This window comes from Micromys minutus (assembly GCF_963924665.1).
Source record: "Micromys minutus genome assembly, chromosome: 24".
Taxonomy (NCBI): domain Eukaryota; kingdom Metazoa; phylum Chordata; class Mammalia; order Rodentia; family Muridae; genus Micromys; species Micromys minutus.
In genome coordinates, this window is record NC_137959.1 from 48,605,402 (window position 1) to 48,629,797 (window position 24,396).

The following is a 24,396-nucleotide window of genomic DNA, read 5'->3' on the forward strand; positions in this document are numbered from 1 at the left end:
TTATGTTCATGAGAGCAGGAACCTGGGGAGGCCAGAGGAGCTGGACCCTGGAGCTCAAGTTACAGTTGTGAACTGATTGACAAGGGTGCTGGGAATTGCACTTAAGTACTCTGAAGAGCAATGCATGCTCTTAACCAAGAAGCCATCTCTCCAGCCTCTAGAGCCATGTTTTAAACATCTCATTCGGTTTTCTACAAGTAAATGAGTGAAAACTCGTCCTACCGTCTGGCGTACTTAAGTGAGAGTGTATGTACTTCCTGAGCTCTGCCTTCCTGAATCAGCCTTGGCTTCCCCCTTCCCCCACTTCATCCTGGATCCAGCCCCAGCTTAGCAAGATCAGTGTCTGGAACTTAGGGAATGTGCGGCATGTTGTCCTGTCATTCAACTTTAAAGTTTGCAATTTAATTAACATAATTCATTAGGTGTTGTCTTTAAACTTTCTGGGACAGCTGTTTCATTCTAACTTAAACATCACGTTTTCCTTTGTAGACAAAGACAATAACCACTGTAGTCTCTGGCTATGTATTAGAAGTCAGTCACACTTCTCTTAGCGGTCTTATTGGTTAGCAATTATCAAATGTATGGAATAAGACAGAAATGTAGATCTCCACTACAACTGCAAGAGAGCGTAAAATGAGAGGTAAGAATGTGTGTGTTATAAACAGCTCCCAAGTTTTTCTTAGGGACCATGACTACACCTGGAATCAGCATTCCCACAGTAATCATTTGAACGCCAGACCTAAATACAAAGCATTAATGTTTATTACTGTTCTTTAAACACATTTCTAAAAGAACAATGCTTCAAGGAAGCCTTACATATAGCACAAATTAAGAAAAAAAAAAAAAAAAAAGAATGACAGACACTGTGGAAGCCTCCACATTTTCCTCATAATCCATAAAAAAACCCAGACACTCATTGCAAAGTCTTATGACAGAAAGGAAGGAGGCAGTCTGTTGTTACTGATGCTTTCTTGGTTTCTTTGTTTGAACTTTTTTCTTTTGTCCTTTCTTCTTTTTCATGAGAACTGCCTTTTCTCCAATAAATGCATTTTTTGAATGGAATTTTCCTTCTTTGGAAGTAAAATTAAGTCTTTGCTTAGATTTACTGACATCTTTCTTCAAGCTTGGGTTTGAATTCTGTTGTTTTAGTTTTTCTTTATTAACAGAGCGCATGACTCTCAGTTTTCTTCCCATTAGCTCAGAATTATTTAACTTCAAAGCAAGGTGAACAGCATCTGTGTTCTGTAATAAGAAGAAACATTAACTTCCACCAGACACTCAGATGTGAGGAGACTAGTATAGTCAGAATTCAGTGGTCTGTGTCAGTCTGCAAGCTTCACACACAAATCCTTCTAGTCTGCCCTGAGCTCAGATCCCAAGGGTTTAGGCAGCCTCGCTTGAGCCCAGTTGCTCCTGTTCCACTCACGGTTACAGGTGGCACTCAAGCAGATGCTCACAATCACAACCACATGCTCGCTTTCGTCATATGACATTTCTTTAGAATGGAAAACAGCTCAAAACCCAACTTTCTGTAAAATTCCTGTTGTAAGTGGAAAGCAGGAAACTCTTCTACAGTCACTGAGATGCAGGGCCTAGAGACTAGAGGGTTCTTCTTGAGTCCAAAATCCTATTCTATTCCAACACAGAACCATTAATGCTATTTAGAATGTTAAGGAGATTGATCTTACTCTTCAAGCTTCTCAAAGAGGTGAATACCATCTAGACACAATAACAAGGTCAGTATAAGAGAGCAACACAAACCTTCCTCGTGTAAGAGTCTTAAAACCTGCCTGGCAATACTTATCAAGAGGCAAATGTCTAGACAGATGTCTCACTCAATAAAGAGTACATTCTGCTCTTACAGAGAATTGGAGTTCCAGGCACCCAAGCTTGGTGGCTCACAACCACGTGTAAGTCCAGCTCAAGGGGGAATCCCACATCTCTGGTAGGGGTGTGTACATTCACATGCACATATCCACACACAGACCATACACATCCATGTTAAAAATAAAAATAAACCAAAGTGCTATTAAGTTATGTTCTTTACTGTTCAAGAGTGTTAGGGAACCTGATTAACAGTCACTGAGTGAACAGTCCGGTGTCTGCTCCATCTCACTGATGGTAAAATTCCAACGTTTTAGTTCCTCTAATCCCAGACACCTAGACTATTACTTAGTACTGTCAGCATTACTTAGTACAAACGAGGAGCTTTAGCCACAGTCATGTGTGGCTATGGGTTTAGTTTCCCTAAGTCAGAAATTGGGGATTTAAGTGGCATCACTAACACAAAGATGGCACAGCAGTGACAACCTCACCCCAGCATTTCAAAGAGCATCCTCACATTAGTCTCCCATACCTCGAAGAGCACGTAGCCAAACCCTCTGCCGACTCCTGTAAGTGGGTTTCTCACAATCCTCACTGCCACAATGTTCCCACAGTCCAGAAAGTGTTCCTCCAAAGCAGACTCTTCAACTTCTACAAACAAACCCAAGCACAACTGAGGTGAACATGGATTCCCCTTAAGCTGGAGAGGTTTGAAAATGCTGAGCTAAGCAAAGCCCCATGGATACAGCATCAGGACAATGTGCTGCTGCTTTCTTCCCCCACGTCAGGGTTCCTGTGTAGCCCTGGCTGTGCTAAACTCACTCTGTAGACCAGGCTGGCCTCAAACTCAGAGATTTGCCTGCTTCTGCCTCCCAAGTGCTGGGATTAAAGATGTGCACCAAAACCCTCCAGCGTATGACATGCTTCTTAAAACTAGTTATAACCTAACTATTAGACTACTTGCTTTGTTTATGTGGGTTCTGGTGCTAAGGGCACTGAACTTAAAGCCTCAAAAATACCAGAGAGGAGCTCTGCTATTGAGCAACAACCCCAGCTTTCTAAATTTCCTCTGAGGCTGCTAATGTTGTAACAATAGTTATATTTTGGTTTGTTTAAACAAACTTACTGTAAGGAAGGTTTCCCACAAATACTGATCTCTTGTCCCTCTGAAACAAGAATAAAAACCAGTTAGTGTATTAAAAACAGAAATATCCTATACCGCTATGCTGCCTCTGCTCCCTCCCCAGCCTGGAGCCATCCACCTCCAGACTTGACCATATACCTGCCCACGTCTGTTTCTTGTCTTCCCTCTGCATAGTAAGAGAGCAGAGGAGAGCCTTCATTCATGGTGGCACTCACGGGGTGTTCTTAGGGAAGGCCTGCTACTGGAACGTGTTGCCTGTAAAGAGCTAATCAGCAAACACTTGAGGCTCTAAGGTAGGGGTTCTTAGCCTGTGGGTAGTAGGGTGTGTGTATGTGTGTATGACCCTTTCACAGGGGTTTTGGGAGACCATTGGAAAACATATTTACACTGTCATTCATAACAGTAGAAAAACTGCAGTTATGAAGTAGCAAGGAAAATAACTATGGTTGTGGGTCACTGCAACATGAGGAACTGTATTAAAGGGTCACAGCATCAGGAAGGTCCAGAGTCACTGAAACTTGGTTTAAGGGCCACACGGTCTCATTGCAACTTCTCATCCTGCTGTTAGAACTACTTACGAAACAGAAACAAATGTGTGGTTGTGTGCAGCTAACTTTATTGACAGACACAAGTGGCAGGTGGGTATGGCCCAAGCACACAGCCTATTGACCCTCTGTGGTAGGTTCTGCTCTGACTGCTGTTCTCTTTCGACTGAGTAACCCTGACCCCCAGAGAAGCACACGTCTACAGACTGAGTCCACAATCCTTTGTTGTCTGAAGACACAGCTATCATGTGCAATCTGGTCACATTGCTGAAGCAGTGAATCTGCTCCTGGACAAAGTCCAGACTGTATAAAGTTAGGCAAAGCAGGCTTTGTGGTTTGCCTGCTGGCTATCTACCCAAGAGCATGCTGTGCCCCATACACCATTAGCCATACTAAGCTTTTGCCATTCCCCAAAGAAGTCAGGCTTCTGTCCTCAGTGTGTACACCTCAGATATTGCCTATGAAAATATCTTGCTGCCCAGGTAAACCTTTCATAGGAAGTCTATTCTCCTGGAAACCCTCCTTGTTCTTTCTTGTTGGCCTGTCCCCAGGTGCCCCATTCCTGAATGGATAAAGCATCCCGTGCTTATGACAGCGTTTACCATAAACAGAGACACAACTTGTACCTTTGTATGTTCCTACTGAATACAGAGAGAGTCTTTAGACTGTGCTCTTTACTCTAGACAATAACGTTTCTAGACAGGTTCTCACTGTACAGCTTAGTGTCAGAAATGTGTGATTCTCCTGCCTGTTTCCCCAGCACTGACACAGGTATGAGCTACCAGCACAACCTGAGTAACAGCTTCCCTGACTTCCGTCTATTGAAAGAAGGTACTAGACCTGATGACCTGTTACTTTCTCTAATATTATGGGGAAGGTAAGGTCATCATCAAATAGAAAGTGACCTGTTTGTGATGGCACCAACACTGTGGCCCTAAAGAACAAAGGTTCTTTCTCCTGTTCACACCCTTGGTTCCACCTTTCCACAGGCTCTTGTTAATATCTTTTTGTTGTTGGCTTATTTTCTTCGGGAAATTGTCTCACAAGTCGTCCAAGTGGGCCTGTACTTCCTGGTGCTTCTTCTGTCTCACCCTCCTGATGTATGGATTGCAGGCATGAGCTACCATATCTGGCTGTATTATCTTTAATCAAATCACATTCTACTTACAGAGGCGGTTTCAGATGCCAAATCAACTCGAATACGAAATCCTTCTGCAATCTGGGCCCCATTTCTAGTTATAAAAACAAGGAACATGGCTGTTGAAACTGAGCACTTAGTTATGGAAACCTCTGCTGTACTGACTCCCTACAGGACAGAGGACAACACACGATTACCTTTGCAGTGCTTTTGCGGCAGCGCTCTCATCCTTGAACACTACATATGCGTTGATGCTTTTCTGGTCAGGATGAAATTTACGTCTACAGAGAAAACATAAGAGAAAGAAGATCATGTAAAAGTTCTCAGTTAAGAGCATTGACTGCTCTCCCAGAGTGCTGGGTTAAATTCCCAGTACCACATGGTAGCTCACGTCTGTTACTCTTATTCCAGGAGGACCAACATCCTCACAGTTAGGCACACATATAGTCAAAACACCGATGTAGGGGCTGGGGAGATGGCTCAGCTATTAAGAGGATACACTGTTCTTCCAGAGGTCCTGAGTTCAATTCCCAGCAACCTCATAGTATCTCACAACTGTAATGGGATCTGATGCTCTCTTCTGACATGTAAGTATACATGCAGATAGAGCACTCATATACATAAAATCAATAAATATTTTTTAAAAACATCAATGTATATAAAATAAAAATAAATTTTAAAATAACAAAGTATTTTTTTTTAAAGTTGCTAATCTCAAACTCAAGGAAAAAAACTCTAGTTTTGTTTTCTTCCATCAGTAAGGGCAGGATTTGCGAGTGAATGCTCCACATTTAAGTAAAGATCCAGTAATTTGAAAAGAACACAGACATATAAAGACAACAAAGAGAACAGAATTCCCACACACTCTGGCATCATCACTGTGAGGGAGTGGTTAGAGCAGGACTCCCACGTGTGTCAACCCAGAACAACAGAAGGATTAGAAATGCCATCCTGACTTCAACTCTGCATCTAGCAAAATTCTTTTCACTGCAAGATACATATAAAAAAAGCGCACATCCACAAAGAGTTCAGTGCACAAGAGCCTAAGCTCTGGCAGCTGTTACCCACGCAGGAGCCCACCCTTCCCACTGATGGCCATCACCATCCTTGCTCCCTCCTGCACAGCTTTTCTCTTACAATATAGCCTACCCACTCCTATACATCACACTGGTATTTGTTCGTTTTCCTCCTGTCTCTGTCGAGTCATCTGACCTACATATTTCCCATGCCTGGGCTTTGCTGGTCTACTGTTTTTGTGTATACTTTTAAGGTTTAAAGGCTGTGGAAAAGCAGTTTGACATGCACTTTTGTACACTGACTATTAGACCCAAAAGTTTGATCTGATTCAGACATGGCCCCTTTGTCAGGACCACAATTATGTTCTTTCTTAGCAAGGCACACTTGTGTGTGAATGTGTCTACATATAAATGCAGGTGTGTGTGGAGACCAGAGCTCAATCTCATCTCTCATCCCTCAAGTGCTGTCTACCATTTCTGTGTATAGACACTTGTTTAGTTGTAAGAGTAGCATGCACACTCGTGTGTAAGCAGAGGTCAACTCATGGGAAGTAATCCTTTCCTTCTACCATTTGGGTTCCAGGGATTGAACCAAGGTAATCGAGATTAACAGAAGACAATTTTCCTTGCTGGGGCATCCTGCAGGCACTACCCAAGATTCTGAGATGGGCTTCTCATTGGCCTAGGTCTCACCATGCAGGCTGGACTGGCTGGCCACTGGGTGTCCCACCTCTCCAGCACTAGTACTGCAAGCATGCCAAGCACTATGCCTGGCTTTTTTTTTTTTTTTTTTTTTTTTTTAAAGCAAGCCTTCCAGGAAATCAAGCTTAGGTCCTTATGCTTGCAAGACAAACAGCCACCCCCACAGGCAAGCTTATCACCTCTAATAATTATGGCCAATGGCACTGCTCAGGGGTAATATAATATGAATGTGATTCAGCAGAAAATAGTAATAGCAATGGTAAATAGACCTGGGTCAGTTCCCAGCATCCTCAGGGCAATTTACACTCATCTGTTAACTCTAGTTCCAGGGATGTAACATCCTTTTCTGGCCTCCTCAAACAACAAACACACTATACATACAAATAAAACAATCATATACATAAAAAGTAAATAAGTCATGAAGAAAACAGAGTGGTCCTTGGGCAAAGATGTTGATCTGCACACAGATGAGCAGCACTGCAAGAGAACCAGTGAGGACACCGGGCACCACACAGTGCACACGGCACACAGCACACAAGCCAGGTGTGGTGGTGCACACCTTTAATCCCAGCACTAAAAAGCAGAAGCAGATGGGTCTCTGTGAGTTGGAGCCCAGCCTGGGTACAAAGTGAGTTTCAGGGCAGCCAGAGCTATGACACATAGAAACCCTATCTCAAAAGACTGAAAAAAAATTTTTTTTCATACAATATATTCCGATCAGTTTCCCCTCCCTCATCTTCTCCCACATCCTTCTTTCTCTTTAGAAAATAGGCAAATTAAAAAAAAAAAAAAAACAAAAAAAAACAACCACAAGGAAAAAATAAGCTTGAGAAATTTGTGTGTATACACACATAAATACAAACATTCCTATAAAAACGCAAAATCAGAAACTTTAATATATAAGCAAAAGACCAACATGGTTAAAAAAAAGCCCAAACAAAACACTATGACACACACAGACAAAAAAAAAAAAACCCAAAACCTTCAAAAACAGAGTATGTTAGCTACTCCTGAGCAGAGGGCCTTTTATACCCAGTGAGACCCCATTAGAGAAAACTAATTTTTCCTTGTGAGCAGTTGATACTTGTAGACAGCTTCTGGATTAGGCATGGGGGTCATGTCTACTTTCACTCTCGGTACTGAGTGAGAGCCCTTCTAGCTTGGACCTATACATGCTGCCATAGTCTCTATGATTTCCTATGTACTATCTGGCCATTTTCTATTGAGAAGAAAGCTATGATTTATTAGATGCCAAGCACTGAACCAAACATTTCACACGCATCATCTAACCTCACACCTAACATGGGTTCTGATTTGTGAATGAAGAGACTGAGGTTTGGAGACTGTTGATGATTAAAAGGTAACAAGGTAGCCCGTGGTAGAAATTCTGTCTGGCAGAGTCCAGCACTAACTCTCCCCACAACACGCAGCTGCTGACAAACCCAAAGGTGTCAACAACTCCCAAGAACACGGGGACAGAATGTGGCTCTGTTACTGTGTCTAAAAAAACTCTCTGTCACATGAATGCCAGTGGCAAGCAGGTGGGTCTGCTTCGATGGAGAGCTGGCTTTGCATCAGCCTCGGTGCGTTATCCTGAACCACTAATGACACCCAGTGCTCTCCTTACCTAAAACACAGAAGCCAGAAAGAGCATCTCTCCTGTCTCTCAGCTAATTTACAGCATCGAAACTTTGGCAGAAGCCATCAGTGAGCAGGAGTCTTGGAGGAAAGAGCCTGGACGCACTCAGGAAACAAAACATAGGAATCAGGAATTTGACAAAACTTAATACATAGCAAGACTCTCAAAATCCAAGGGCTGGCTGGGCGTAGTAGAGTGCAACTTCAACCTCAGCCCTTGGAAGGCACAGGCAGATCTCCGTGTGTTCCAGGCCAGCCAGCCAGGGCTACATAAGACCCTGTCTCAAAAAAAATAAATAAATAAAAGGGAGGGGGCTGTTGGGGATGGAGAGGTGGGGAGGTGAGAGCCTGAGTGTAGTTCACTGGCAGAGCAGAGCAGTCACCTAGTATATACAAAAGTCCAGAGTTCAACCCCCAAAGTAGCAAAAGAGACTACTAAAGCTGCATCTCAAGTTTGCAATTTTACTTAAGGTAAATTATACTTTCAAAGACTACAAAACACCTTAAGGTAGTTTCCCATGGCAAAATTCCTCATATACAAAGAAAGAAAAAAAAACCCAAATAACTCAATAGCCAAAAGCAATCTAAAGTGAATGATAGTGGCCCCTCAGATAAAGGCAGAGAAACAGGGGGGCTAAAGAGATGGCTCAGTGGTTAAGAACACTGACTGCCCTTCCAGAGGTCCTGAGTTCAATTCCCAGCAACCACATGGTGGCTCACAACAATCTGTAATGAGATCTGATGCCTTCTTCTGGTGTGTCTGAAGACAGCAATGGTGTACTCATTCATATACATGAAATGATAGATAGATAGATAGATAGATAGATAGATAGATAGATAGATAGATAGATAAAAACCTTTAAACAGGCCTGCTGCACAGGTAGATGCTCCATCAACTTGAGCTACAAACACCACTGTCACCTGCCAGGCTGCCCTTGTCCAAAAATCATAACTTTTATAAAATAAAGCCTACACTCTTAATCAAATGTGTGAACAACTCTGTGAGAAAGCAGCAAAGTAGCCTCAGTATTTCCCAGTGCTCTTTATGATGACACGACTGAACAAAACCTGAAAATCCATTAATTAGCCATCTGCAGGTATAATTAACTAAATAGGGTAGAGCTTACAGAACACTAGGATGGTCTAAAGTAAAGAGAAAAGAATCTTATTATGAGCTTACTTTATTGCAGCCAACTTCTTGGATAGTGTCCCCTCTGCTGGCATCTTTTAAGAAGAAAAGGGAATATTAAGCATTTGAATTTGAAGTATTTTCCAGTTGGTGAGCTTTTTCATTCATTCTTCCCCCTTCCTCAGTGCTGGAGACTGATCTCAGGGCCCTGCACATGCCAACAGGGTCTATCTCGGCCACACTCCCAGCCACATAAGCTACATTTTAGGAGCCAAAATATTCTAACCACACGTAACTTGTGTAATTCAAAAACACTGTAGGGCAATCAACTCACAAACAGCTATGCTAATGCTTGTGAAAAGGACTCTGAGAGCCAGGAGTGGTGGCACACACCTATAATCCTATAATCCCCCCGCACTTGAGACAGGAGGATGAGAAATGTAAAGTCCCCCTCAGCTACAAATGAGTTTGAGTTCAAGGCTACAGGAAACCCAACCTCAAAACAGTAACGGGGATGGGAACATGAGAATTACGATACAAGGAATTGGGCTGGAGAGATGGTCGGTTAATAAGAGCACTGGCTGCTCTTCCAGAGGTCCTGAGTTCAATTCCCAGAAATATGGTGGCTGACAACCATCTGTAAGGAGATCTAATACCCTCTTTTGGTGTCTGAAGACAGCTACAATGTACTTATATATAGTAAATAAATCTTAAAAAAAAGAAAGAAAGAAAGAAAGGAAGGAAGGAAGGAAGGAAGGAAGGAAGGAAGAAAGAAAGAAAGAAAGAAAGAAAGAAAGAAAGAAAGAAAAAGAAAAGAAAACAAAGAAGGAAAAACCAGGCTGCGATGTGATGGCATATATCACATACACCTTTAGTGCCAGCACCCAGGAAGCAGGAGCAGAAGCAATGGGTCTGTGAATTCTAGACCAGGTTGGTCTATTTAGTGAGTTCCAGGACACAGTGAGATTCTGTCTCAAAACAAACAAGACAGAAACAGACACCTTCCTGGTATTTTATCCTCTGAACATTAGCATAACTGCTTTTGAGTAAGATCAGACCCCAGGCACCCCCACAGTGCCCAAGCAGGGCCGCTGCACAGGCTCACTCCTCTCCTGCCCACAGCACTAGTCAGGCTGCCTGTGGCATGGTGAGGCCCAGCCTACACTGACAACACAGTCACCTGCCTGCCCAGCAAACCCCAGGGCCAGCCTTAGTAACAGATGTCACCATGCTATGTGAACTCATGTGTGCTGCCTCAGCAGTGGACACTGGCACCAAGGGGCCGGCAGGTCTAACTGACTGACACGGTAGAGTGACATTATGCAGTATTCAGTGGGAGAGGACTTACCACAGAACGAAATCGTACGGATTCTACTTGTCCATACTCTTTAAAAAATGACTTCAGCTTCTAAAATAAAGAATATACACAGGCATGTTAGCTAATACCCTGAACATCTGTGTCACAAAAAAAATTATGTGAATTTATTTTAAACATTCCAGAACCACCTGCAAGTTAGAATACACCTGTTATCCCAGCACAAAAAACAGAAGGCAGAGTCAAGAGGATGAAGTGTTTACATCCAGTGTCTAAAAACCAAAGAATATGTCAGAGGAAAAAAAAAACATGCAACTGTTCAACTGAAGAGACAAAAGATTTTACAGAAACTTGGGAAGAAGAAAAATACTATTCAGGTTCACATTAGCACCCATGCATGACCTGCATGGTGGTTCTGTTTCAATGTTTTTAACCTGTGGGGCACTTCTGCGGAGGTTAGTTAGACTTGTATCTTGCACATATTCTCTGATCTTTTCACAATGGCTTAAACCATAGTGCCTTTTAAGGATGCTGTTCCACAGAGAAATTCTCCAGCTGTCTGATTCAGACTAACAGTATGTGGAAAATTCTAGTTAGTTATTTTGACTATCTCAAGATGTGAAGAATTTACATGGATTTACATGTAAAACAGTAACTTCTACAACTAATTCTAATTCAAAAGCTATTTGCTGCAAGAATATTTTTATAGAACAACAAAACATCACATTTCTGTCCTCTATGAGTTCTTATGACCTAAAAGGAGAATCAATAACCAAAACAAACTGAACACAGGCAGCTGAGCCAGGATGACTGAGGTGTCCAGGATAGACTGGGGTCTGTAAGGAGAGTCACAGGGAGATGTCAGCCACCAAACTGACAAAAAGCACCTGGGCATGGTTTCTCACCCTGGTACTTAGGAGGTGAAGGCAGAAGAATCACCATGAGTTAAAGAGCAGAGTAAAGTCTCAAAAACACAAAGGAGCTGGAGCAAAAGCAGGCAGCCGGGAGCACTCTTTATCTTCCCTCTTCACCAGGAACCCGTGTGGTTCTCAGCATGGTGTGGAGGAATGAGATGGGTCAGGCATTGAGGTGGGACACAGTGTAGGCAAAGAACAAAGGCTGATGACCTTTGGCCTTTAACCCTCGTTTGCTGTTCTGGAGACCAGAAGCTGATGACTTTTGGCAATTTCATGGAAAAAGGTAAAGAAAGTAGAAAGAAAGAAAATCAAGAGAGCACACATGTACATGTACACACATACACCCTAGCTGGGCTGACCATCTGTGCCATCAGTTTCACAAGTGCATATGCATACATATATACATACATACACCTACATACATATGTCTGTACATACAGACATATACATTTATACATTCGGTGGATAGAACAGAGCCCCAACAGCCACACTTTAGTTTTTCTGTCTTTTTATACCCTCTCAGACAAAAGTTCTTTATAAAATTACCTCACAGATAAAATGTCATACAAAAGGGGAGCTACAGAGGATGTCAATAGCAAGTTCAAAGCAGTGGTTCATTGTATGAACTGTTAAGGTCAAAGCAACAGTTTCACAAGGCCCTGCTTTATCATAGTGCACACCTATGGCCTCATCCTTGGGCCTGACCTAGAAGTAATGTTTTTCCTTGATTATAAGTTTGTCCAAGCCTATTTCTCTTCCTGGTGTAACTGTGAAAGCTCATTAACAGGAAGAAAGCTAAAGAGCTTAAAAAAGAAAAATCAGAAACAGGCCACTGCCGTTTCAAGCATGACCTTCAGAAGCCTGAATTAGGGCTGGGAGCCAAGACACAGCACCACACACACACACAACACACATACACAACCACACAGCCCGGATTAAGCCTGTGACTGCAGCTACAGCACTGAGTTAGATATGGACTACGAGCTCATTAACATAACCCTCATCAAGAGCTTCTTTAGGTTGACAGTATTCCCTCCCACTCACCTTCTTATTACATGTCACAGGCAAATTGCCAACAAACACAGTCCTCTCGTTTTTTAACCGCTCCTCTTCGGGGTTGAGTGGGATTTTCGTTCTTTGGCCCCCATGCTTATTGAGGCTGAGGGCAACATCCAGTTCTTCTCCATCCGCCACTTTACTCCGAGGCTGAGACCTTCTTTTTCCCTGCCCTTGGCTCTGATCAATCTCTTCTAAATCAGCATTTGCTAGTGCACTTTCCCTAGTTTTTTAAGGAACAACCAAAGAAAGGAGGAGTCAAAAACAAAACAAACAAAAAGCCCAGCATTTGACAAAGCCAGTCCTGACTCCTCACCACAAACACCTTCTGCTGGCTTCTGCTGGCTGGTACCTTTAGAAAACATTCTATACTCAAGAGTTGAAGGAACATTTGATGGCATAATAAAAGCCAGGTGGCGGCGGCAACAACGGTGGCAGAGTTCCAAAGGAAAGCCACACAGCTCTTCGAGCCTACTTTACACTGTGCTGGTGACCAGTTTATCATCATTCTCTGCCCCAGGCCCTGCACACTAAACACTAAACACTCTGTAAAACCTAGAGAGGTTTCTATGCCCATCAAACAGTCTAAAATCAGGATCTGTCAAGTGAGAAAATGAGAGTCCTTCCTTAGGAGAGTTCTGTCTAGTTGAAGGACTGCTAACTAAATGAGTGAGGGCTCACCAAGCATAGCAAATATGGCTCTGACAGGCCTCCCCCTCACTTTGCTAAAAACAAGTACATTCCATTCCTAAAGCTAATCACCAATGTCTGTTCCCTTATTTGCCCACTTCCTCCTCCTGAAGCTGACTACCAAGGTCCAGTAACCAAAAGCCCCCGTTGGTTGCCCTAACTAACAATCCCAATCAAAATTAAACACCTAACCCTAACACAGGGTTTCCCCTTTTCCCTTTATAAACTGCCATTTGCCTTTAGCCACTTGTGTCTCCTCTTTGTATCTAGAGGCAGTACTCTATGGTCACTGCCTTCCCTACCTACATCTACCCCCTACTCCTCAGGGCCAAATATCCCTCTCCACTTGCTCCCTTCCCCCTTCTCCCTCACCCTCTATTTCATGTCCTTTATTCCTCGGAGGCAAATAAACCTCCTTTGTGCTGGGAACTTGTTCTTAACGTGTCTTGTGGTGACAGTCCCTTCAGTAAGCTCTGAAAAGGTAAATACAACAGATGGTACTGGTGCACAAGGACATTCAGGTGTGATGTCACACTGACAAGTGAACTAGACAGGGGTCTTAAGATGAGAGAAAAGAAGGGGCAGCAGGAGCTGGGTTCCCCCTGTACTCCTGAAAGCCTTTCAACAGTGCACCACAGAGGGGGACAGTGATCACAAGACAACGGCTAGGATACCTGTACAGAACCATGAAGACCAAGAAAGGCTTCTCAACTGTTAGCATGTGCTTTTAAAGAATAACTAATCTGTGCAAGGTCAGAAAACACTATGCAGCTAATGAAATAATATCAAACTCATAGCATAAGGGCATCTAAATCTATTGATCTACCTATAAGTCAGTGCAACAATATGTAATAATTGACACCACCTCTTGCAAAACAGAAGGTACACATGCACAGATGTAAGATCCCACCTCAAGGGAGTCTTTAAAATAAGATCCAAGGATCCCATGGGAATCACCATGTTCGTGACATTCAAGACCAAAGTTTAAGGAACACACAGTTGGGGGAGGGCAGACAGAGAGCCACACTGTTTTCGCTGCACATGGCTTTTCTGTTGGAGGAGCAGGTACTGCAGTGGTGACTGACATAGGCAAGACATACGCTAGGGTTGGTAGCATTTCTATAATGGAAATCAAGCTCTACAAATGAGTGAAGAGGGGATGAGTTCTAGGAGAACTAGGTAGTACTAAGCAGTGCTAGGTACTGGGAGTAAGGTAGTACTAAGTGAGTCAATTCAACTTTTCTCTACCGACTTACTATTTTACAGGCTCTTTAGGTATGAGGAAGCCCCCCCCAAATGTTTTCCTTTCAATCACATGGAATGCTTCCACAGTATCAAAAGGTAGGCAAATTAATGTTATGATCAGTTCTAGGTGGTAGTTCTTTAGGTTTTGTGTTTTATTTGTCATAAAAGTGTAAAAATGCAAAGGTATGATATTAATATAACATTATTAAAATAACAACTGCTGCCTGTTATCACTGTCATGTAACAAAAGACATTTTAACTCCTAAAAGTAGGGCTATGTGATGGCACTATGAACTGAATAAATTAAGCTTCATATAGAAAAAAAAAAAAAGAAAGGCTTCTCAAAGAAGAAAGCAGCGTGTATTATAGTCTGTAATAAATACTACTATTGCTCCTCCACTAAGAACCCAAGTATAATGATCTGTTCACTTCAATATCTAATGTAGCTTGCAAGGAAAAGAGTATGGTGGGACCCAGTTGAGAATGACTAGTTATGTAAAAGCATTGAACTGCTTCCTTTGGAAGACAGGAAACCAAAAGACTGACTACCTACAAAAATCACTTGGGCACTGGAACCAACCTGGACCACACAGTCAGGCTGTACTTCCTAGCATGCATTTTTGTTTGTTCAATGTCCAGCACCACAGAAAGAAAGGGGAAAAAAGGAGGGAGAGGGAAAGCAAGGAGGGAGGAAAGAGGGCGGGCAGGCACACAGACAGACAGACAGGCCCAAGTCAATCATGCAATGGAGAAAATAGGAAAGGAACAAGATGTAAAATCCTGAACAGGGAAGATACTGTCATGACAAAACAAGAAAAAGCAGGCTAGAACAAGGATGGAGACAGAAAGAAGGCAGACTAAAGAGAATTAAAGAATAGTGATTGCATGTGAGAAGCTAAGGCAGGAGGCTCTTAAATTCAGGAATAACAGACTGGCTTAGAGAAATACAATTAGACTGTATTTTCATTTAAAAAAAAAAAAAGAAAGAGCTTTAGGACTTAGCAACTGAGCAGCCATGTGAGAAGGGGGAGAGCACAGGATAGCTTGTGAGCAAGTCACTGGCTTAGGCAACTCTCTAGAAGTGAAGGACCATTAATGCAGAAGGACTTCAGTCTGAAACATTTTTATTTTGCTCTTTGGTTTTTAAGGAAGGGTCTCATGCAACTAGACTGGCCTCAAACTCACTATATAATGTAGGATAACTATGAATGTCTGATCCTAGTGCTGCCACCTTCCAAGTGCTGGGACTGCAGGCTATGTTACCATGCATGGGTTAGACAAGGGCCTTCTGGGTGCCAGACAAACACTCCACCCAGTGAGGTACAGAGACTTGTGCAGCATTATCTTAAAGTGAACAAGGAATGCACAGGTGTGGATATGGTCAGTCAAAAAGGCTGAGCAGGTCTAGCGATCAGGGCAGAAACACATGGCAGTGCCCACAAAGAACAGCTGTGAGGTAACTGACAAAAACTGAGAAGTCGTTACCTGAGAGCAAGCTCAGGAAAGGTGTGCAAGTTAACAGAAAGATCAAGCAGTCACCGAGCGTGAGCAGCATGCAGTCCTCAGGACATGTGTGAGGGTGGGTGGGGAATTAGTGCAGTGGCTCAGCAGGTAAAGGCATCTGTCATGCAGCCGGATGACCCCAGCCTGACTCTGAGAGTGGGCTCCTAGGAGCTGGTGCCTGGCTTCCTTCCACAGGTCACAGTAACAGAACACTGCTACACATGCAGACACAAGTGTGATGACTACTGAAGGTTTTCTGAAAGAGGAGACGATAAGAAACGGGAAAAGAAAACAGCTTTGAAGAAGTGAAAAGTGAAAAGAAATTAAGAGCCAAGGGTTTGTGGAAGATGAAATACAGCTTAGGTTGCACAGTGAGTTCAAGGCGCACCTGGGATGCAAGAACCCCCCCCCCCCCCCCAAGAATGAATGAGGAACACCAATTAGAAAAGTAGTGGGTCTGTTTGGATACTAACTCATATATTCTGTAAAAGAAATTTCCCTCATTAAATGCAAAGACCTAAAAAGCTGATCTACCAGTATCTGTTCACTGGGAGGATAAATGGCTTTCTTATATTTTTAACCCCGCATGAGTTTATATAATGTATTTTTTAATTTCAGAATATGCAATGAGAAAAAATTAAGATGAACATTAATTTTTTTTACAAAACTTGCCTGAGGTATTTAATACAGCAAGAAGGAGAATTCCACCAACCTGCTTGCCAGTTTCTTGTCCGCATCAGAGAGTTTCTTCACCTTCACTTTTCTTGCAGGCTCTTGCAAAACTGGCTTTTTGATATGGGGCACGCTTTCTTCTTCATCATCAGGTTTTCTTTTTTTAGATGTTTCCTTTCAAAAGTTTGAAGTCATATTTGAAACCTCAAATTTTTAAAAAATCTGACTCTAAAACAGTGTGTCGTGGCATATGCCTGCAATTCCAGCATTCAGGATACGGAGGCAGGAGGAACTGCGCCAGGCCAAGCAGAGCTACATAGCAAAGTCCCCATCTCCAAGTCCCTGAACAATACCCAATGCCTTTCTACATGGATACTTCACTGGTTACAGAGAAAAGCAGAGTATTCTTGATATTGGTCATGGGAGCCGACTGGATGGATTTGCTCACACTAAGCCTGTAGCAACAGCTATTCACTGGAAGGCTGAGGCAAGAACATTGAATCTGAGCTACCGTGTATGCTAAGTTTTGGCAACTAGTGAGACCCTGTCTCAAAATAAAAAGTAAAGTAGGATATGGTGGAGCAACTCTGCAATGTCAGCACTCGAGAGGCTGGAGGAGGACCAGAAGTTTAAGATCATCCTCGGGTACATAACAGAAATCTGAAGCATACATGTTCTACAGGAGACCCTATTAATCAAATCGGCTGAGGGTGAAGTGCTGCAAGCCCAGCTCTAGGGCCAGAGAGCTACTGCTGTCAGGCGAGTTACCCTCTAAATCTATCTCTAAAGGGATACCCGGGGCGCAGCCCGGCGACTCACCTGTGGCACAGGCACAAACACAGGGGGAGCCGATGGTTCCGCGGTGCTGAAGAGAGCGGCCAACCGCCCAGTCCCTCCTCCAGGAGGATGCGAGCCGCCCCGCAAGCTGTCGGCGACCTGTCCCACCAGGTATTCGGCCGCCGCATTCCCCACGCCGTCTTTGGGGCTCTGTCTGCAAACACAGGTACACTCTCAATCACGCCGCGCCACTCACCAACACCCCTTCCACACCAAACCGCCCGTCACTCACCTCCGCTCCTGGCCCTTCCTTCTCTTGCGTCCCTCCCCTCCCAAAGCCATGCTTAAAACTGAGCTTCCGGGACGGAAGTCCTGAGTCTGCACTTCCGGGATCCGGCTAGTTTTACATTTCCACTGCTTCCAGGTTCCGGCTTCCTCTGGGTTCCGGTTCTTCTATTCTAGGGCCGGGCTTTTCCGCTCAGGACCACGCCCCTTCCTCTCCATGCTTCCCGAGGCTGGGCAGGAACCATGCTGTGAAACTGAAGGCTCCTCCCTCATCCAGGTCTTCTGGCCTGTCAGGGAAACCTAAGCTAGGGAGTGTACTAAGTCTGACGACTAGTTTAGGCCTAAAGTAAGCACGATGGTCAGCTAAATCCTAGCATGGTGGCTCAGGTCTTTAATCCCAGTATTTGGAGCTCGGAGTAGCCTGATTGCCTCGAGTTCCAAGACAGGCTAAACTACACAGCTCCAGGATAGCTACCTTGTCTCAAAGGAAACAACACACACACACACACACCCCCCCCCCCCCCCCGGCTTAGGGTGGACTGTCGACCACAGCTCATTGAGGATGGCGGTTTCCAAGAAATGGTGCTTCAGGCGTGTGTGTTACCAGTCTGGAAGTCGGTATGGAGGGTAAAAGGTGCTCTGAGGGGGAAAGGTCTGTACACCTTTTCCTAAAGTTTGACGTTTCAAAGTCAGCAGAAAACAAGTTGTTGGGACCACAACTCTAACTAGTCACATCTATGTACTATTCTGTCTTTGAAGCCGTCCTACCATTCTTTCAGTAAATTGTTGATAATTACATTTTTTAATGGTGGCTCATATTTGTAATCCCTATTCTCTAGGGCCTAGGTAGAGGTTGGCCATGATTTTGAGGCTATTCTGGGATATGTGGTCGTAGCCTCTCTTGCCTGCAGTGAGACCCTGTCTCAAACTATTCTCCTGCATGCAAACCTTTACATCTAGCCTCCCCTTTAGGGCTCCTGCTTCCTTGCTTCCCTTGTAAGGGTCCATGATTTGCCAAAGAATGATACCCCAGACTCAAATAGTATAAGCACAAGGAGTGTTTTATTCTACAGAAGTCCAACATGGTGGGCTCTCCTCAATACCAAGATAGAGAGACACCCAAGTGAGCTTGCAGGCTGTGGGGCGCTGCCTGCACATTCTCCATTACAAGATGGCGCTGACATCCGGCTGTAGTTTGCAGTAAACAAGTCATGTGCGCACGTGCTGGGTAACTTTCCACTCCTTGAGCTCTGCCTCTCCTGGGGCGTCATAGGGCCTGATGAGTTTCAACCAATCAGGGGGCTCCACGTCCAAGGCGAGGACTGATCCCTTTATAAGGGGATGGGCTAGATAGTTCGGGGTCTTCGTCTTCACGTGTTGCAAGCTTACACTCTGCCTCTCGAGAGCATTAAAGCTATACCGCAGAAGAATCCTATTTCATGTGCCGCGTCGTTCTTGCTGGCGAGACGGTTGCGTGGGACAGCAGGCCTGATTTTAAAGCACATTAGGGAATTCCTGGGTAGGTGACCTCTGTGTTAATCTGTTGGGTCCACCTCTGTGGACATTCCGATACCGGGGTGTGAGGGCTAGAAACTTGCTGGGGAAGTCTGGAAACTTGCTGAGGAAGTCTAGAAACTGCTGCCATCCTGCTTCAGGCCAGGTGGCTGGGACACTCCGTTACCTGGATGTGAAGGCTGGAGCCTGGGGTTTTTTCTATTAGTAATTGACTTGCTTGGACTTGCCCAGTGTTTAGGCCTAGTCTCCTTACCTGCCAATTTGAAGTCTGTCATGGAATCATTCTTCCCTTTCAGTAATGGGCCATCTCAAATCCTTGTGATGTTTCTGAGGCCCTTCACACTAGCACCTCCAGTCAGCCCTAGGTTAAGGAGAGGACCTAGTAAAATAGTCGAAATGGCCATCTATGGCTGATTGTTTGGAGGTGCTAGCTGGTTGAAGACATAAAAATCCTCAGTTGTCTTTATAACCAGATCATAAATGCATGGATAAGTCCTGAGGTACAAGCGGGGCAGCATGTATCCTGCAACAGTTGGGGTTACAGTGTGGTTGCAGAGGTAGGAATCTTCGCTTCAAAGAAGCATTGCAAAGCTATGCAGGCCCCCCTCCCCCCACACACACTGTCCATTGAACCCTACTTAAACTCCTCCCATGGGTCTTGCCTCAGGAAAAAACAAACAAACAAAAAACCTTGTGAGTCTGTCTAAGCAAAACTCTACATGAGTCTGAATCAGCGGACGCATCCAGAAATTTTTATTTTACTCTATCAGTCGGCTCGGTTCGAGCCTGAGAAGTAGCCAAAACACCAGTGCATTTAGTCATTCTTAGTCATTAGGCAAGTGTGAGCCGAATAATTCAGGTTATTTAACCAGTGGTGCATTTCTCTCTATGAAGTCACAGTAAACAATGACCAGTTAAGAATGGTAGGGTGTACTAATACTACCCAGCCTTGTCCACTGTTTGTTGAGTTATATTTATATTTCTTTTAAACATCATGTATGTTGGGATTCTGTAAACCCATCTCTCAGTTACCTGGCAACAGCCCAGTATGCTTTGCCCCAGTTACCTGACACTATAAAAGGGGCTGCTAGTCTCCTCCTCTCTCTTGTGCTGCTCTTTGCTCTCCCACTCTCCCTCTCCTGCCCCTTACCTCCCCCCTCATGGCCTGCCTCTACTTCTCTACTCCTCTCTTCTCTTCTCTCTCTCTCTCTCTCTCTCTCTGCCTCTATTTCCCTCTTAAGTCCCCCCCCCATGACCTGAATAAACTATTCTATGCTATATCATTATGTGGCTGGTTCCTCAGGGGGAAGAGATTCCCAACATGGGTCCCCCAGAGGCATCCCCCTTGCCCCCAGGCCTCGAAGCACCTCCATGGAGCATATCCACCCTACTTTCTTCATCTTTTAACTAACACTGGTGCTGGAGACCCCAGACATCATCTTTTCTTTTTTCTATACACATCAATGTGCCCTTTTGTGTGTCTGTTTTAGCAAAACATCCTCTCACCTGTGTGCCCCAGGGGGGAAAAAACATCATTTGATATAACCGACTTTCCAAAGAAACCAGAAGTTTCCACTTCACATCGGTGGTCATATAGCCTTCGAAACAAAGACGTGATTGCCATTCCTGGGACAGGCAGTACAGAACCGTTTGTAATTGTCACAGATAAGGCATAGCCCAGTCCTCAAAAAACAAGGGTTTAATCATAAACAGGAATGAACTTGTTTGTCTTTACTATAAGATAGCTTTTAAGCCTCAGATGAAGGCAGGCTGGTCCTTCCAAAGAAAGGATCAAGAGGGAGAAAGAGAGAGACCGGAAGAAGGCCAAGAGAGAGTACAGCAGAATAAGAGACAAGAAGCTGGGGGAGGGGAGATCCTGAGCTAAGGAAAGTTGGGGAGGAGATGTTCACAGGTTCCCAAGAGATGCCGGCTTTTGCCTAACTACCACAGTTTGGGAAATGGAGTTTCCTGCAAAGATGACAAGGTCCACAGCACTGTTTTTAAAGAGAAAGAAAGGGAGGGGAGGGGAGGAAAAGGCAAAAGGAGAAAGAAGAAAGGTGTACTTTTTTTTTTTTTTTTTTTTTTGGCAAAGGGTATCATGGGGGTCTGAGGGGATGTCACAAAATCACAGTACACAACAGACCTTACAAAAGAGATTTAGGTGGAGGGTTGGGGGATGCCACTGAGCTGTGATGTAAGAAGAGAGAGAGATCAGACCAAGATAGTGTGGGCTTTATAGTGAGGTGCAAAGCATGCACATAGTGGAAAGACACAATAGTGATGGTGAAAACACGTTGCCTCAGTGGCATGTATCCATGTATCACATGGGGCTTTACTGAAGGTGGAGTGGGGGATGGGAAACACTGTTTCTGGAATGTGGGTGGGTTTAGGTTGACTAAGGGAGGAGAAAAAGGAGAGAGGGGAAAGAAGTGTGGATAGAAGAAAAAAAGAAAGGGAGGGAGAAGATATGTCCATGAGCATCAACACAAGAACCATGATTGTATGTGTGCATCTGTGTGTGTGTATGTGTGTGTGTGTGGTTTTGTAAAGCCCAACCAACTCTGTTTTTGAGAAGAAGCTCCTCACCAGGGGCTACACTCCAATTCCAGGAAAAAAAAAAACCCACAAAGTCCACTTGAACAAACATTCTGTGGGAACCCCCCACCCCCAAGCAACAGCTGGTCAAGCTACAACAGCAGGGTCAAGGTACATAGAGATAACTTAAGACGTCTTGCAGAAGATAAATAACCCAGCTATCCTGTTTGCCAGGTGGTTCCACACACACACAGATTACACCAGAAATTCCATTTTTAAAATATTAACTCGCTGACCTGTATGGAAATTCCCCAAGCTTGCTGCAACCACAATACATAGGCTGCACCCCTAGACTCAAGGCTCTCACCTGTTACCCCTGCAACCCTGAGGGTGAGAGTCCTTGCTCTCAGGCTCATAGTGAAGACCCTTGTGTGTTTGTATCAGAGTTGGCTCCTCGGGGGCCTTTGGGGTCCCTGTAACTTGGGTATAGCAGTTTCTGTCTTTCATTCATTCTTATGTTGTCTTGTTTTTGTTTCTTTCATTTGTTTGCATTTGTGGTTTTTGGGAAAGGGTGGAACTGTGTATTCAAAGCTGGTTTGGGCTCAAAATGTACATCAGGCTAGCATGAACTCAGATATTTCTGTCTGCCTCTTGAGAGCAATATTTCTCAACATAATTTTATCTATATTTTTCATAAAGACTTTTTCACAAAGAGTATCATTAAATAGACTATAGTATTCTTTCCTTCAGTGAATATTTGTGAGCATTCAATGGTCTTTATAGCCCAATCAAAGGAGACAAATCCATTAGATGCAACAGATAAATGAAAGTTAAGTAACCCAAATTATTCAGCTCACACTTGCCTAATGACTGAGTCCCATTAAAGAATGACTACATGGCACCATCAATATGGCTCAGCAGGTAAACCCACTTGCCACTCCCTTTTAAAAGTGTGTGTGTGCACTTATTGTATGTGCATTGGTGTTTTTCCTGCGTGTGTATCTGTGTGAAGGCAAAGTGTCAGAACTTTTGGAGCTGGAGTTAAAGACAATGGTTGAGCTGCCCTGTGGATGCTGGGAATTGAATCCACGTCCCCTGAAAGAGCAGCCAGTGCCCTTAACCACTGAGCCATCTTTACATCTTCAGGGTGATTTCTTTTATTTGGTCAGAGATTGAATTCCCATCCTTGTGCCCGCTAGGTAAACTGTCCAACACCAGGCAACACTCCCAGCTCCTTACAGACCTTTAACTAAATGGAAAAAGTAGCTGTGTGTAGGAGCTTACTCAGATAGAATTTGCATTTCTTTTGCTCCAAGCAAAGGAAGAAGAAGACCTTGGGCAGGAATGGAATGAACACAAAAGCAACAACTAAGGTCACAGTTAAAGGCTTAGTTTTGGGGTAATGTTCATCTGGGAAAATGTGTCCTCTACTATTATCTGGCATCACACTGAAGTTGTCTTTCATTTTTTAATAGTGTGTTGCTATCTAAACAACTTTTAAACATCTACTGACAGTTGAGAACAATTTTTCCACCTGGGAAAGGAACTGGTCACAGCTAGTCAATGTAGAAATTTACAACCATGAAAAAAAATCTCATGTTTTAAGCACGTGATGCTCACGAAGATGTGCCAGAATGCCAACCATTTTATCTCCCAGAGAACCTGTAGTTATAAAAATATGGTCAATTCTCTGTTTCCATGTTTAAAACTTTATTACTGCTATTAACTAAGACAGAGAGGTAAAACACCAGAGCCCAAATATACAATCATGCCAATTGCTTTTTACTATTCTGAACGCCCCTGGTTCAGTACAGGTCTCTCTGAACTGGTGTTAAGTCTCAAACCCAGGACACAAAGCTGAGATGTCTATTAACATATCAAAGCTGATGCTGTCTGGTGGGTTCTCCCAGCGTCCCTCAGTCCCTACCTGTTTCAGGGTCCTCCTGGCTAGCATACCCCATCCCCAAGCCTAAACTTCTCCAGCCTAGGAGCTAGGTTGCCCTTCTCCCCTGCTGTTCTTCCCTACATAACCCCGTCATTCTGGTTATGTGGCTTTTTTGCCCTCTTGGCCGCTGCACCCCATTCCCTCTCCCCTCATGTATTCAGGACTCTTCCAGATGCTTCTGGCTTTGTCAGTTTTCTCGCTTCTTTCTGTGATAAACCTTCACCTCAACCCCTTAGAACGGTCATGTCCTCCTTTCAATTTATCTTTTTCATTCAGCTGGCTTGATAATTCACACTCATTATTCTCAGCCAGTAATCTTAATCATTTTGACCTCAAGTTCTTTGAGCTACTGGTGTCCCCAAATATCTAGTAGGATATTTATATATATTTATTTATATTTGATTTAGGAAGGCATGACTGCCATCTAGTGGTAATCTATGAAAAAGCAAGCTATACAATAGAGAAAAGGCTTTCTTTTCTGTAAGATTTTCTCAATCCACATTTATATATTTATATATCTTTTAATTTGTACTTTTATGCGCATTGGTGGTTTAGATATATTTATATATATATATAAATTATTATTATATTAATTTATTTTATGTGTATGAGTGTTTTGTCTGTATGTAAACCAGCTACATGCAAGGTATCCAAGAAGATCAGAAGGTGTCCGAGTCTATGGAACTGGAGTTGGGTTCATGGCTGTGAATTAGACATGTGAATGCTGGGAACTAAACCCAGATCCTGAGAACTGGCTCTGGGTCTTCTGAAAGAGCAATAACTGCTCTTAGCCATGGAGACACCT

General features: G+C 43.7%; 1 protein-coding gene across 1 annotated transcript; it reads right to left on the reverse strand.

Annotated features, from left to right (window-relative positions):
- Nucleotides 1-827: 827 nt before the first annotated feature.
- On the reverse strand, nt 828-17,737 carry RBM34 (RNA binding motif protein 34). The gene is made up of 11 exons (XM_080936659.1): nt 17,604-17,737; nt 17,354-17,525; nt 16,575-16,708; nt 12,413-12,647; nt 10,485-10,544; nt 9,188-9,231; nt 4,849-4,932; nt 4,682-4,745; nt 2,951-2,990; nt 2,357-2,475; nt 828-1,242 (listed from the first exon to the last, which is right to left on the reverse strand). Exons 1-11 carry the CDS (start codon nt 17,651-17,653, stop codon nt 958-960), a joined length of 1,287 nt encoding a protein of 428 aa, XP_080792785.1. The 5' UTR covers nt 17,654-17,737; the 3' UTR covers nt 828-957.
- Nucleotides 17,738-24,396: the final 6,659 nt, after the last annotated feature.